The sequence below is a fragment of the Salmo trutta genome, chromosome 2 (assembly GCF_901001165.1).
Source record: "Salmo trutta chromosome 2, fSalTru1.1, whole genome shotgun sequence".
NCBI classification, from domain to species: Eukaryota; Metazoa; Chordata; class Actinopteri; order Salmoniformes; family Salmonidae; genus Salmo; species Salmo trutta.
The window spans coordinates 56202165-56216542 of record NC_042958.1 but is presented as its reverse complement, the minus strand read 5'-3'; the positions used below and the strand labels follow the sequence as shown (position 1 = coordinate 56216542).

At 41.7% G+C, this 14378-nt stretch overlaps 1 protein-coding gene and 1 long non-coding RNA gene across 4 annotated transcripts in view; both read left to right on the top strand.

Annotated features, from left to right (window-relative positions):
* The window catches only part of pemt (phosphatidylethanolamine N-methyltransferase), a 97248-nt gene that overhangs the window by 77880 nt on the left and 4990 nt on the right, over window positions 1–14378 (top strand). For 2 of the 3 annotated variants that reach the window (XM_029706355.1, XM_029706374.1), the window contains exons 6-7: window positions 12104–12200; window positions 14013–14087. In XM_029706355.1, the coding sequence (XP_029562215.1) occupies window positions 12104–12200; window positions 14013–14084 (169 nt within the window). In that variant the 3' untranslated portion in view covers window positions 14085–14087. The remainder of the gene's footprint in view (window positions 1–12103; window positions 12201–14012; window positions 14088–14378) is intronic. The other variant, XM_029706363.1, reaches the window with a different exon arrangement.
* On the top strand, window positions 3644–5284 carry LOC115157975 (uncharacterized). Its single transcript, XR_003868593.1, has 2 exons — window positions 3644–4088; window positions 4434–5284. It is a non-coding gene; the product is annotated as an uncharacterized LOC115157975 (long non-coding RNA).

Here is a 14378-nt window from a genome sequence, read left to right as displayed (position 1 = left end):
GATGCATTGAGACTGATGCAGTATTGTCACGAGTAGGTTTTAACACTTTACTTGCAATCCGTATACATCTGGCTCTAACAGAGAGACCTCCCTCATTCACCAGCACCTGGAAACCGTCCTCCTGTGTTTGTCAACCCCCGACACACTCTCGCCATCATCACCGTATAACATTCTTCACACCTCTTTCTCCTCTCCCTCCTTTTCCCTTGCACTCCTAATATCCTTCCTGACTCTGCATATACAGTGCCTTCAGAGAGTATTCAGACCCCAGACTTTTTCCACATTTTGTTACGTTACAGCCATATTGTAAAATTTGATTAAATCTGGGGGGTTTTTCTCCTCAATACCCCGTAATGACAAAGCAAAAACATTTTTTTTTTTTTACATTTTTGCTGATTTATAAACAAAATGTAAACTGAAATATTATATTTACATAAGTATTCAGACCCTACTCAGTACTTTGTTGAAGCACTGGCAGTGATTACAGCATCAAGTCTTCTTGGGTATGAAGCAACAAGGTTGGCACACCTGTATTTGGGGAGTTTTTCCATTCTTCTCTGCAGATCCTCTCAAGCTCTGTCAGGTTGATTGGGAAGCGTTGCTGTTTTCAGGTCTCTCCAGAGATGTTAGATCAGGTTCAAGTCCGGGCTCTGGCTGAGCCACTCAAGGACATTCAGAGACTTGTCCCTAAGCCACTCTTGCATTGTCTTAGCAGTGTGCTTAGGGTCGTTGTCCTGTTGGAAGGTGAACCTTTGCCTCAGCCGGAGCACTTTGGAGAAGGTTTTCATCAATGATCTCTCTGTACTTTGCTACGTTCATCTTTGCCTGGATCCTGACTGGTCTCCCAGTCACTGCTGCTGAAAAACACACCCACATCATGATGCTGCCACCACCATGCTTCCACCAGACGTGACGCTTGGCATTCAGGCCAAAGAGTTGAATCTTGTTTTCATCAGACCAGAGAATCTTGTTTCTCATGGTCTTAGTCTTTAGGTGCCTTTTGGCAAACTCCAAGCAGGCTGTCATGTACCTTTTACTGAGGATGACTGGCTTCCGTCTGTCCACTCTACCATAAAGGCCTGATTGGTGGAGTGCTGCAGAGATGGTTGTCCTTCTGGTAGGTTCTCCCATCTCCACAGAGGAACTCTGGAGCTCTGTCAGAGTGACCATCGGGTTCTTGGTCACCTCCTTGACCAAGGCCCTTCTTCCCTGATTGCTCAGTTTAGCCGGGCAGCCAGCTCTAGGAATCTTGGTATTTCCAAACTTCTTCCATTTAAGAATGATGAAGGCCACTGTTCTTTGGGACCTTCAATGCTGCAGACATGTTTTGGTACCCTTCCCCAGATCTGTGCCTTGACACAATCCTGTCTCGGAGCACTATGGACAATTCCTTCAACCTCATGGCTTGGTTTTTGCTCTGACATGCACTGTCAACTGTGGGACCTTACAGGTGTGTGCCTTTCCAAATCATGTCCAATCAATTGAATTTAGCACAGGTGGACTCCAATCAAGTTGTAGAAACATCTCAAGGATGATCAATGGAAACAGGATGCACCTGAGCTCAATTACGAGTCTCATAGCAAAGGGTCTGAATACTTATGTAAATAAGGTATTTCATTTTTGTAACTTTTTTTTTCATTTTCAAAAATGTCAACTTGTTTTTGATTTGTCATTATGGGGTATTGTGTGTAGATTTGAGAATTTTTATTTATTTATTGTAGAATAAGGCTGTAAGAGAGAAATAAGAGGGGGGGGAAACAATTGAATCCGTTTTGAGTTCAGGCTGTAACACAACAAAATGTGGAAAAAGTCTAGGGCTGAATACTGTGGATGGATTAAATTGTTTTCTCTCACCCCATAATGAAAAGTGACATTTTTGCACATTTATTGAAAATTAAATGCAGAAATATCTAATTTACATAGGTATTTACACATCTTTGTAGAGGCACCTTTGTAGAAGGTGTAGAACTCTCAATACTTTGTAGAAGCACCTTTGGCAGTGATTTCAGCTGTGGGTCTTTCTGGATAAGTCTCTAAGAACTTGGATTGTGTTTCGAGCTCTGACAAATGGTTCATGATCATTGAATGGCAACCGTCTTCACGTCTTGCCATAGATTTTCAAGTAGATTTAAGTCAAAACTGTAACTCGGCCACTCAGGGACATTTACTGTCTACATGGTAAGCGACTCCAGTGTATATTTGGCCTTGTGTTTTAGGTTATTGTCCTGCTGAAAGGTGAATTCCCCTGCCAGTGTCTGGTGGAAAGCAGACTGAACCAAGTCTTCCTCTAAGCCTGTGCTTAGTTCCATTCCGTTTCTTTTTTTATCCTGAAAAATTCCCAAGTCCTTAATGATTACAAGCATATCCATAACATGATGCAGCCAGCACTATGCTTGAAAATATGGAGAGTGGTTCTCAGTATTGTGTTGTATTGGATTTATCCCAAACATAACACTTTGTATTCAGGACAAAATGTGAATTGCTTTGCCACATTTTTTGCAGTATTACTTTAGTACCTTGTTGCAAACAGGATGCATGTTTTGGAATATTTGTATTCCATACAGGTTTCCTTCTTTTCACTCTGTCAATTAGGTTAGTATTGTGGGTAACTACAATGTTGTTGTTGATCTATCCTCAGTTTTCTCCTATCACAGCCATTCAACTCTATAACTGTTTTAAAGTCACCGTTGGCTGGTTAAATCCCTGAGCGGTTTCCTTCCTCTCTGACAACTGAGTTAGGAAGGACGCCTGTATCTTTGTAGTGACTGGGTGTATTGATACACCATTCAAATGGTAATTAATAACTTCACCATTTTTCATGGGATATTAAATGTCTGATTTTTGTTTTACCTATGTCCCAATAGGTGCCCTTCTTTGCAAGGCATTGGAAAACCTCCCTGGTCTTTGTGGTTGAATCTGTGTTTGAAATTCACTGCTCGACTGAGGGACCTTACAGATAATTGTATGTGTGGGGTACAGAGATGAGGTAGTCATTCAAAAATCATGTTAAACATTACTATTGCGCTATTATTGCACACAGGACCCTGAACAGCTTCTACCCCCAAGACATAAGACTGCTAAATAGTAAGTTAAATTGTTAACCAACAGCTACCCGGACTATCTGCATTGACCTTTTTTTGCACTAACTCTTTTGACTCATCACATATGCTTCTGCTACTGTTTATTATCTCTCATGTTGCCTAGTCACTTTACACCTACCTACAGTATACGTACATATCTAAACACAAATACCCTTGTACCCCTGGACATCGACTCGGTACTGGTACTCTGTGTATATAGCCAATCGTTACTCATTGTGTATTTCTTCCTTGTTGTTATTTTTTTATTTCTCTTTTTTGGTCTCTGCATTGTTGGGAAGACCTGTAGCTAAGCATTTCACTATTAGTTTACAACACCTGTTGTTTATGTAGTGTATGACAAATAAAAATTTTAAATATTTTGTTTGGTCTTAAATCCCCCAGCATATCCTTTTATTTTGGTCTCAAATCCCTCAGCATATCATCTAGGTTTTATTTTGGTCCTTAATCCAGTAGCATATCATCTAGGTTTTATTTTGGTCCTTAAGACCAAAATAAAACCTAGGTGACATGCTGGGGGATTTAAGACCAAAATAAAACCTAGATGACATGCTACGGGATTTCAGACCAAAATAAAACCTACATTTAGGGTATTTAAGACCAGAATAAAAAGCCATGCTACTGGATTAAATCCCCCAGCAAGTCATCTAGGTTGTATTTTGGTCTTAAATCCCATCGCATATCATCTAGGTTTTATTTTGGTCTCAAATCCCCCAGCATGTCATCTAGGTTTTATTTTGGTCTTAAATCCCCCAGCAAGTCATCGAGGTTTTATTTTGGTCTTAAATCCCCCAGCAAGTCATCTAGGTTTTATTTTGGTCTTAAATCCCCCAGCATATAATCTAGGTTTTATTTTGGTTTTAAATCCCCTAAATGTAGGTTTTATTTTGGTCTCAAATCCCCCAGCATATCATCTAGGTTTTATTTTGGTCTCAAATCCCGTAGCATATCATCTAGGTTTTATTTTGGTCCTAAATCCCCTAAATGTAGGTTTTATTTTGGTCTTAAATCCCATCGCATATCATCTAGGTTTTATTTTGGTCTTAAATCCCCCAGCATGTCATCTAGGTGTTATTTTGGTCTTAAATCCCCCAGCATGTCATCTAGGTTTTATTTTGGACTTAAATCCCCCAGCATGTCATCTAGGTTTTATTTTGGTCTCAAATCCCCCAGCAAGTCATCTAGGTTTTATTTTGGTCTCAAACCCCGTAGCATATCATCTAGGTTTTATTTTGGTCTCAAATCCCGTAGCATATCATCTAGGTTTTATTTTGGTCCTAAATCCCCTAAATGTAGGTTTTATTTTGGTCTTAAATCCCATCGCATATCATCTAGGTTTTATTTTGGTCTTAAATCCCTCAGCATATCCTCTAGGTTTTATTTTGGTCTCAAATCCCTCAGCATGTCATCTAGGTTTTATTTTAGTCCTAAATCCAGTAGCATTTCATCTAGGTTTTATTTTGGTCTTAAATCCCCCAGCATATCATCTAGGTTTTATTTTGGTTTTAAATCCCCTAAATGTAGGTTTTATTTTGGTCTCAAATCCCCCAGCATATCCTCTGTTTTATTTAGGTCTTAAATCCTTCAGAATATCATCTAGGTTTTATTTTGGTCTCAAATCCCGTAGCATATCTAGGTTTTATTTTGGTCCTAAATACAGCAGCATATCATCTAGGTTTTATTTTGGTTTCAAATCCCCTAAATGTAGGTTTTATTTTGGTCTTAAATCCCATCGCAGATCATCTAGGTTTTATTTTGGTCTTAAATCCCCCAGCAAGTCATCTAGGTTTTATTTTGGTCTTAAATCCCCCAGCAAGTCATCCAAGCTTTATTTTGGTCTTAAATCCCCCAGCAAGTCATCTAGGTTTTATTTTGGTCTTAAATCCCCCAGCAAGTCATCCAAGCTTTATTTTGGTCTTAAATCCCCCAGCAAGTCATCTATGTTTTATTTTGGTCTCAAACCCCGTACCATATCATCTAGGTTTTATGTTGGTCTCAAATCCCCCAGATTTGCCCTTCTATTCGTCTCAATCCCTCTGTTACCTTCTCCTCCTTCCTATCCGCTCCTCTCTCTCCTGTGGTCATCCTGGGGCCATGACGTTGCTGTTCTAGCCAGCTGTCCCTGACTGAGGCCTTCCACCCTGCCTGCATGGCGGATGGACACGTATTGAACAGAATGGAAAAAAGGTCCGTATTGAGCAGAGCGTTAGTATGAGTCACCCACCCAGCGATCTGGTCTGCAGCGACAACACCGACAACCTGTCGCCCTGTTCCCTCGACGGAATGTCTTTGACCTACTTTCTGCTGTTCCATTTGAGATGACACTTTCCCTAGGTGACGGCCATTATGTGTGTGTGGGGGAGTTGTGTGTGTGTGTGGGGGGGGGGGGGGGGGGGGGGGTCAGTGTTTGCACTCACTCTTCTGTAGTGATAATACATGTGCAAAGGTGTTTGTTAGATTAGCTCTTGTGCTGAATTTTGAATCTATAATCTTTGTCATTTTGGCACAATAAGTTCAGGATTTTTTTACACAATGGGTAACTTCAGTAGGTTGTGAAGCCAAACAGAGGACCAAAGCAATTCCCAGGTAGTCACTGTTCACATACAGTTATTCTGAATTGACCTCTGTGGGTGTTCGCATGAATTTGCCGTTTCTGAGTATGTGGGGATATGCATACACGTTTGTTGTATTCAAGAGGAGGGTGGCTTGGTAACGTCATCAGACAAAAAGTGTCCTTCAGGTATGTCATGGTCACCTTGACCCAAGTATCTAAACCTCCTCCTCATTTACCCACTGACTTTCATTCACTCTCATCTTCTCTCCCTCTTATTCTGTCTCCTTCTCTCTGTCATCCACCTCACTCCTGGCCCAGAACAGGACAGCGGGAATCAAATTAACATTGATCCCACTGCTCCAATTAAGAAAGGTAATCAGATAACAGGAGATATAAAGATGAACTCAATGAAATGCAGAGGAGGGATCCTCCCTTGAGTGAGAACTGGCCTGGTTACATCTGCTGGCCTGGTTGCATCTACCTTCATGGTTACATCTACCGGCCTGGTTGCGTCTGCCGGCCTGGTTGCGTCTGCTACAGTGGCAGCCATACCAGGCCAGGTCCTCCTTTACCTTCTAAAGCAATGATAATGTATCCTCTCATAATGGAAAGAATACTGTATGTTGTTTGTTATCCAACCCACACACTGTATATGTACAGTATATTTAACACATTGCCTTGAGATACAACTTTGAAAATGGAGAAGGACAAAAAGTAATCCCCTTTTCCTATAGGTGGGAATGAGAATGTCTATTGTCATGTCCTCCCAGCGATAACCCCAAAGTTACACGAGAGATAAAGGATTACCTTTTTTTACCTGACATCACAAATGTCATATTTCTCTGGGCAGAGATTGGGGAAAATGGTCGAAAAGCAATAGGAAGATCGATTTCAAATGGTGACCCCCAAAGGCTGTTGAAGAAGGGTGCGCACCATTTCGGGGAAACGTGTTGTTCAGTACAAACCGACACGCAACGTAGCAAACATTGAGGCGAATTGAATTGTTTCACGATGTCCACCATTGTTCCTGCACCCAAGAAAGCGAAGGTAATACTTAATGTCTATTGCCCAGTAGCACTCACTTCTGTCATCATGGAGGGCTTTAAGAGGCTAGTTAAGGACCATATCACCTCCACCTTACCCGACACCCTAGACCCACTACAATTTGCATACCGCCCCAATAGATCCACGGGTGATGCAATCGCCATCGCACTGCACACTGCCCTATCCCATCTGGACAAGAGGAATACCTATGTAAGAATGCTGTTCATTGACGACAGCTCAGCCTTCAACACCATAGTACCCTCCAAACTCGTCATTAAGCTCGGGGCCCAGGGTCTGAATCCCGCCCTGTGCAACTGGGTCCTGAACTTCCTGACGCCTCTTCAACCTCGGGAGGCTGAAGAAATTGTCTTGGCCCCTAAGACCCTCACAAACGTTTACAGATGCACCATTGAGAGGGTGGTGCGGTCAGCCCAACGCATCACCGGGAGTACACTACCTGTCCTTCAGGACATCTACAGCACCCGGTGTCACAGGAAGGCCAAGAAGATCATCAAAGACCTCAACCATCTGAGCCACAGCCTGTTTACCCCGCTATCATCCAGAAGGCGAGGTCAGTACAGGTGCTTTAAAGCTGGGACCGAGAGAATGGAAAAACAGCTTTCTTCTCAAGGCCGTCCAGACTGCCACTAGCCAGCCTCCACCCAGTACGCTGCCCTGAACTTGGTCACTATCCGGCTACCACCTGGTTACTGATCCCTGCACCTTATCGGCTGCTGCCCTATGTACATAGACATGGAACACTGGTCACTTTAATAATGTTAAATACTGTTTTGCATATGAAAATGGGTATATACTGTATTCTAGTCAAGGCCATCCTATTCAACTATTTCTATATAGGATATCTGAAGAATACGTGGATAGAATAGTATATGTACAGCAATAGTTGAATAGGATGGCCTTGACTAGAATACAGTATATACAGTTGAAGTCGGAAGTTTACATACACCTTAGCCAAATACATTTAAACTCAGTTTTTCACAATTCCTGACATTTAATCCTAGTAAAAATTCCCTGTCTTAGGTCAGTTAGGATCACCACTTTATTTTAAGAATGTGAAATGTCAGAATAATAGTAGAGAGTGATTTATTTCAGCTTTTATTTCTTTCATCACATTCCCAGTGGGTCAGAAGTTTACATACACTCAATTAGTATTTGGTAGCATTGCCTTTAAATTGTTTAACTTGGGTCAAACGTTTCAGGTAGCCTTCTACAAGCTTCCCACAATAAGTTGGGTGGATTTTGGCCCATTCCTCCTGACAGAGCTGGTGTAACTGAGTCAGGTTTGTAGGCCTCCTTGCTCGCACACGCTTTTTCAGTTCTGCCCACAAATTTTCTATAGGATTGAGGGCTTTGTGATGGCCACTCCAATACCTTGACTTTGTTGTCCTTAAGCCATTTTGCCACAACTTTGGAAGTATGCTTGGGGTCATTGTCCATTTGGAAAACCCATTTGTGATCAAGCTTTAACTTCCTGACTGATGTCTTGAGATGTTGCTTCAATATGTCAACATCAATTTCCTGCCCCATGATGCCATCTATTTTGTGAAGTGCACCAGTCCCTCCTGCAGCAAAGCACCCCCACAACATGATACTGCCACCCCGTGCTTCAACGGTTGGGATGGTGTTCTTCGGCTTGCAAGCCTCCCCCTTTTTCCTCCAAACATAACGATGGCCATTATGGCCAAACAGTTCTATTTTTGTTTCATCAGGCCAGAGGACATTTCTCCAAAAAGTATGAACTTTGTCCCCATGTGCAGTAGTCTGGCTTTTTTTATGGTGGTTTTGGAGCTGTGGCTTCTTCCTTGCTGAGCGGCCTTTCAGGTTATGTCGATATAGGACTCGTTTTACTGTGGATATAGATACTTTTGTACCTGTTTCCTCCAGTATCTTCACAAGGTCCTTTGCTGTTGTTCTGGGATTGATTTGCACTTTCGCAACAAAGTACGAGGAGGAGTACTAGGAGACAGAACGCGTCTCCTTCCTGAGCGGTATGGCGGCTGCGTGTTCCCATGGTGTTTATACTTGCGTACTATTGTTTGTACAGATGAACGTGGTACCTTCAGGTGTTTGGAAATTTCTCCCAAGGATGAACCAGACTTGTGGAGGTCTACAGTTTTTTTTTTTTATTCTGAGGTCTTGGCTGATTTCTTTAGATTTTCCCATGATGTCAAGCAAAGAGGCATTGAGTTTGAAGGTAGGCCTTGAAATACATTCACAGGTACACCTCCAATTGTCTCAAATTATGTAAATTAGCCTATCAGAAGCTTCTAAAGCCATGACATCATTTTCTGGAATTTTCCAAGCTGTTTAAAGGCACAGTCAACTTAGTGTATGTAAACTTCTGACCCACTGGAATTATGATACAGTGAATTATAAGTGAAATAATCTGTCTGTAAACAATTGTTGGAAAAATGACTTGTGTCATGCACAAAGTAGATGTCCTAACCGACTTGCCAAAACTATAGTTTGTTAACAAGAAATTAGTGGAATGGTTGAAAAACAAGTTTTAATGACTCCAACCTAAGTGTATGTAAACTTCCGACTTCAACTGTACGTAAACATTATTAGTGACCTGTGTGTGTGTATGTATGTATGTATGTATGTATGTACACACACACACACACACACACACGCAGGTCACTTTAATAATATTTACGTACAGTTGAAGTCGGAAGTTTACATACACTTAGGTTGGAGTCATTAAAACTCGACCATTAACATTTTTATTTGAATAGAGCCCCATAGTGTCATAATACCCATAAATCCTAGCAGTCAAACAGGGAAATGGTTTCAATCATTTTTCCACTGTTCATTTTTCCCATGGGGAATTTTAGAAACACTTAATATAAGGCTTACCCTGGCGATGTTTTGATAACCATGTAAATCTCTCTCGGACAAGGTGACGTCTATCAATATATTCGGCACTATTTACTCTCAGATCAGAAAATGATCATTAGCATCAAAGTAGACATCATGCAAGACTACAAATCCCTGCAAGCTTCTGCACATCATCTCTTGCTGACACCTTTGCTAACAGGTATTGTGTTAAGTTAAAACTTGCACAAGACAGTTCACAGAATTGTCAATTTAATGACATTTTGCCAATTTATTAATTACAAAATTTAGCTAACATTAGTTAATCTAGAGATTCTCACCTTTGCCTCGATTTGGCAGTCTCATCCAGATCATAATGGCATTTGTAGTTCTTTATGATAGCCACATTAGCAGCTAATTAGCATTTCATGTTTGGGGGGTAAATACAGGTGAATATATTGATAAGTCACCTTTTCCTAGAGAGAATTTTCATGGTTATCAAAATGTCACTCAAACGTAAGCCTAAATGAAACACAGCCCTTATTTTAAGTGTTTCTAAAATCCCGTATGGGAAAAATGAATGGTGGGAAAACAATTGGAACCATTTCCTTGTTTAACTACTAGGTTTTATGGGTATTATGACTCATACTTTGGTACTCTATGCACCCCAGATCTATATGTGTTTTAGCCAACTTTGACCATAGCTCTAACCGTATGGTATGACAACAATAGGCAAATGTTTTCTAAAGATTTTATACAGATCTTAGGGCACCAAACCACTACACATTACTCTCTATAAAATTGACCAAAGTCACATAAGGCTATAGTCTAAAAGTAGTACACCATAGGGAATGTCATTTGACATGTAGCCACAGTGTGTAGTAGAGGCCCGACAAACAGCTCATACTAATATGCAGGCCATGTTGTGTGGCATTTAGTCACATCCAGACTGGGTGAGTCTGACACATGCAGCTGAGTCAGTGAAAAGCTCTAGTTACAGTACTTTACGTGTCTGGCTCTGCACGGCCAATTCACGGCCCATGTAACGTAGAACAGTAGGACAGTGTGGGATGTAGGGCAATGGGGATGTCAAAATATAGCTAGCTAGTGGACCCATATTATCGAGTGGGTTTTGTCAGCTGCGTAGAATAGGTAGATATTTATTTGATCTGTATAATCAATGTGGCTCACTTCTGGTGCTGAGTAAGGTATTTATTTATTATATGTTTGCACCAGGTGGTAACAGAAAAGTCCAACAACAAGTCCTTGTTTGCACTTTCCTTGAAGAGGTAGTTTCTCGAGCCAATGCTAACTAGCATTAGCGCGATGACTGGAAGTCTATGGGTATCACCTAGCATGCAGATACCCATAGACTTCCAGTCATTGCGCTAACGCTAGTTAGCGTTGACTTGCGGAACTGCCTTCATACTGGACACAGAGACGTGCTAATGGTATCCACTAGTTCATCTGACACTGGGGAAGTAGGTCAAGGGCCTCATTGAAAAAAGTATCCCTTTAACTTCACCTTTGTTCCAACTTTTCGCTATGTTTTAAACTCACTGCAATGAGTACAGACTTTGCACAGAAGCATAACACTTGATAAATGATGACAGCTGTTTTGGTTAGGCTGGATTACTCAAGGTGACGCTTTGTCTTACAATTGTTATTTAGTTGTCTCTGAATGAAATTCAATGAAAAAGGGCACTGACCAACAATGCCCGTGTTTCGTTTACCCCCCAGGAGACCTTCAGCCAGGTCAAGAGAAGTTAGGCAGCAAGTGTGTGTGTGTGTGTGTGTGTGTGTGTGTGCGCGCCTTCCATTTCGTTCCCAAAAGCCTTCCATATCTCATCCCTGACTGTAAATGCTACTGCTGCTCAACATGTGTGTGACTAGTGCCTAATTGAGGCCACATGAAGCGTGGCCAGACTCCATCTGAAAGCAGAGTGGTCATTTGCTCCCTTAGTAATCGCTTGTACAGAAAAGAAATAGTCTTCAGTTGTTCCCCAAACCTGGTTGAAAGATATCTTAAAATAGAGGATATGTAAGCCCTAGTAACTCTCTCTCTCTCTCCTTCTCTTGTTGTCCAGCTCGTTACAACTTCTTTTATCTTTGTCCAATATCCTCTATAATGACTATAATTGCCGATAACACAGGCGCCTGAAATTGACATCCGATTACAAAACCCATGGCTTGAATCCAGCCTGATCATCTCCTGCTGTTTGTCATCCCAATGATCCCACAACTTCATACATTCACACTCCCCCTTTAAAAACACTTTATATAATCAGCTAGTATCATGAAAGTATCATCTACATCAGTGGTGGGGAACCTTTTTGCTATCAAGGGCCATTTGGATATTTATAAATTAATTCAGGGGCCTTATTATTAAAATGTGCTATTTTCTGCTTTATTTATGTTTTAATGTGACTTTAAATCACTGACATTGGTTTTATAGTTTAAATATGACTTTTATGACGTTTCTTTTGTCCTAAAGTATTTAGAAAATTGCAAATCCTATTTAAATAAATATTAGTATTGTAAATAATGTTTTTATTATGATTACTTGTTCAAGCTCACCTCTAATGCGATGGCTGAAACTGCTTATCTTTGATGAGGCGTTTGATGTCAGCTGGCAGAGAAGACGATGCTACTCGCAGCTGCTTTTCCAGGTTTGTGTCAGTTAGTCTTGAGCGGAATCGAGTCTTTGCAAGAGTCAGTTTGGTTGTCCCGAACACAGATGAAAATTTAAGTGCATGTCTCCTGAGAACAGGAAAATGCTCAGCGCTAACATACATTTTGTAGAACTCAAGCAGAGGGAGGTTGTTGTACCTTGCTTTGAGCTCGTTATTGCTTTGCAGCTCAATGACTTCGTGTTGTAGGCCATCCGGCACATCCGCTGGTTCGACGTTAAACGGGTTTGCAAATATGTTCAACTCCAGGTGTTTACTTTTCACATCCTTAAACTGCTCACAAAATGCCTTTGAGCTTTCCACACTCACCGGCATATTGCGACATAATCTCAGGCTCTTGTCCTTGCAGAGTAGGAAAATGAACTGTGTTACCCCTTTCTAGTTGGACTTGCCACAGCTTTAATTTCGCTTCGAACGATTTCACGTTTGACAGCAGATCGCTGAGAAGCTGGTTCGGCCCTTGAAGCTTGACGTTCAAGTCATGTCCACCATGAAGGCCAAATCACACACCCACTTGTCATCACTCAGTTCCACAACAGGTTTCCCCTTCATCTCCATGAATTGTTTTACTTCGTCCTTCCGGCCGTAAAACCACATGAGTATGTTTCCACGGCTCAACCATCGCACCTCACAGTGGTAAATCAGATCACCATACTCCGATTCAAGATCACTCAATAGCTCCTTAAACTGGCGGTTGTTCAGCCCTTTGCTTTTGATAAAATGAATGGTGGACACTACAGTTGCCATTACATTGTTCGGCTTCAGGGACTGTACACACAGTCTTTCTTGATGTATGATGCAGTTGCATACACTTGGATCAAGACTGAGACGACTCATGTCTTTTTTCACTAATGAGGTTAGCCCCTTTTTCGAGCCAACCATGGCTGGCGCTCCATCTGTAGTAAGGCCACATCATTTTTCAAACCGTAGCTCAAATTTGCTCATAGCCAAGACAAGTCCGCACCTCTGGTGGTGCCATGCATGGCTTGCAACGACAGCAATTCCTCCCTTGTGTCAAACTCATCGGTAATCCCACGCACAAAAATGGCAAATTGGGCAGTATTTGTTACGTCAGTCGTTTCATCACATGCCAAATACATTTCTTGTGGAGTCCTTCAATGTTTTTTTCCTTCCGAATGAGGCTTCAGTTTCTTTGCGATAAGCTCGCTCACCACAAAACTTGCTTGCATAACATTTTCGTCATCCAAATGAGGTTTCGTAAAGGCACCTTGTTGGGCACCCACGCCCCACTGAAGAGCAATGACTTTATCCACACGAAGTTGTCCTTGCAACTCATTCAGTTTAGCATGTTTCACACTCCAAATTCGCCTTTTTCATTACTGCAAGTGCATCCCCACAAACTAGGCATACATGTTTGCCTTTCACTTCGACAAAAAAAATATTCATTTGTCCATTTGTCTTGGAAAGCGTGACACTCCATCTACTTTTCTTTACTGTAGGCATTTTTAGGATCTACAGGTGCTCGATAATGACGAGCTGTCTGGTACCGCCAAAGCTTTGGGGAAGGTGTGTGGGTGGATTTTTTACCATTTTATTGTTGTGGAACAACAATGTCTAGAGATTTTTTTTATAACATTTTTTTAAATTTATGAATTGGCTAAGGGGCCTGATCAAACGGTCTCGTAGGCCGTATATGGCCCGGAGGCCGGACGTTCCCCACCCTTGATCTACATAATCAGAGTGTAGCATTTGCCAGTGGAATAACATATTTACTTTATGAATAAATGCACATATTGTGAACATATTATAATGCTCCTCTCCCTCCTCCAGGAATGCCAGTCCGGTGGGGTTGGTGCTGACAGCAGTGGTAGCCATTTCATACCAAGTGGCCATCATCTTTGAGGGGTAAGCATCTCTCTTGTTTTCTTTCTGTTCACTGTGGCTATCTTATCACACTCTTCTGTCTCAGCGGTGAACAGGGTTCGTAGCCTTGAGAGGCGCTGAACATGCTGGCTGCGTCAATGCAGACACTATCAGATCACATCCAGTTAAATGGACTGACACGTACATGGCAGCAGGTAGCCTAGTTAAGAGTGTCGGGCCATTAACCGAAAGGTCTCTGGTTCAAATTCCCGAGCTGACTAGTTGAAAAATCTGTCGATGTGCCCTTGAGCAAGGCACTTAACCCTAATTGCT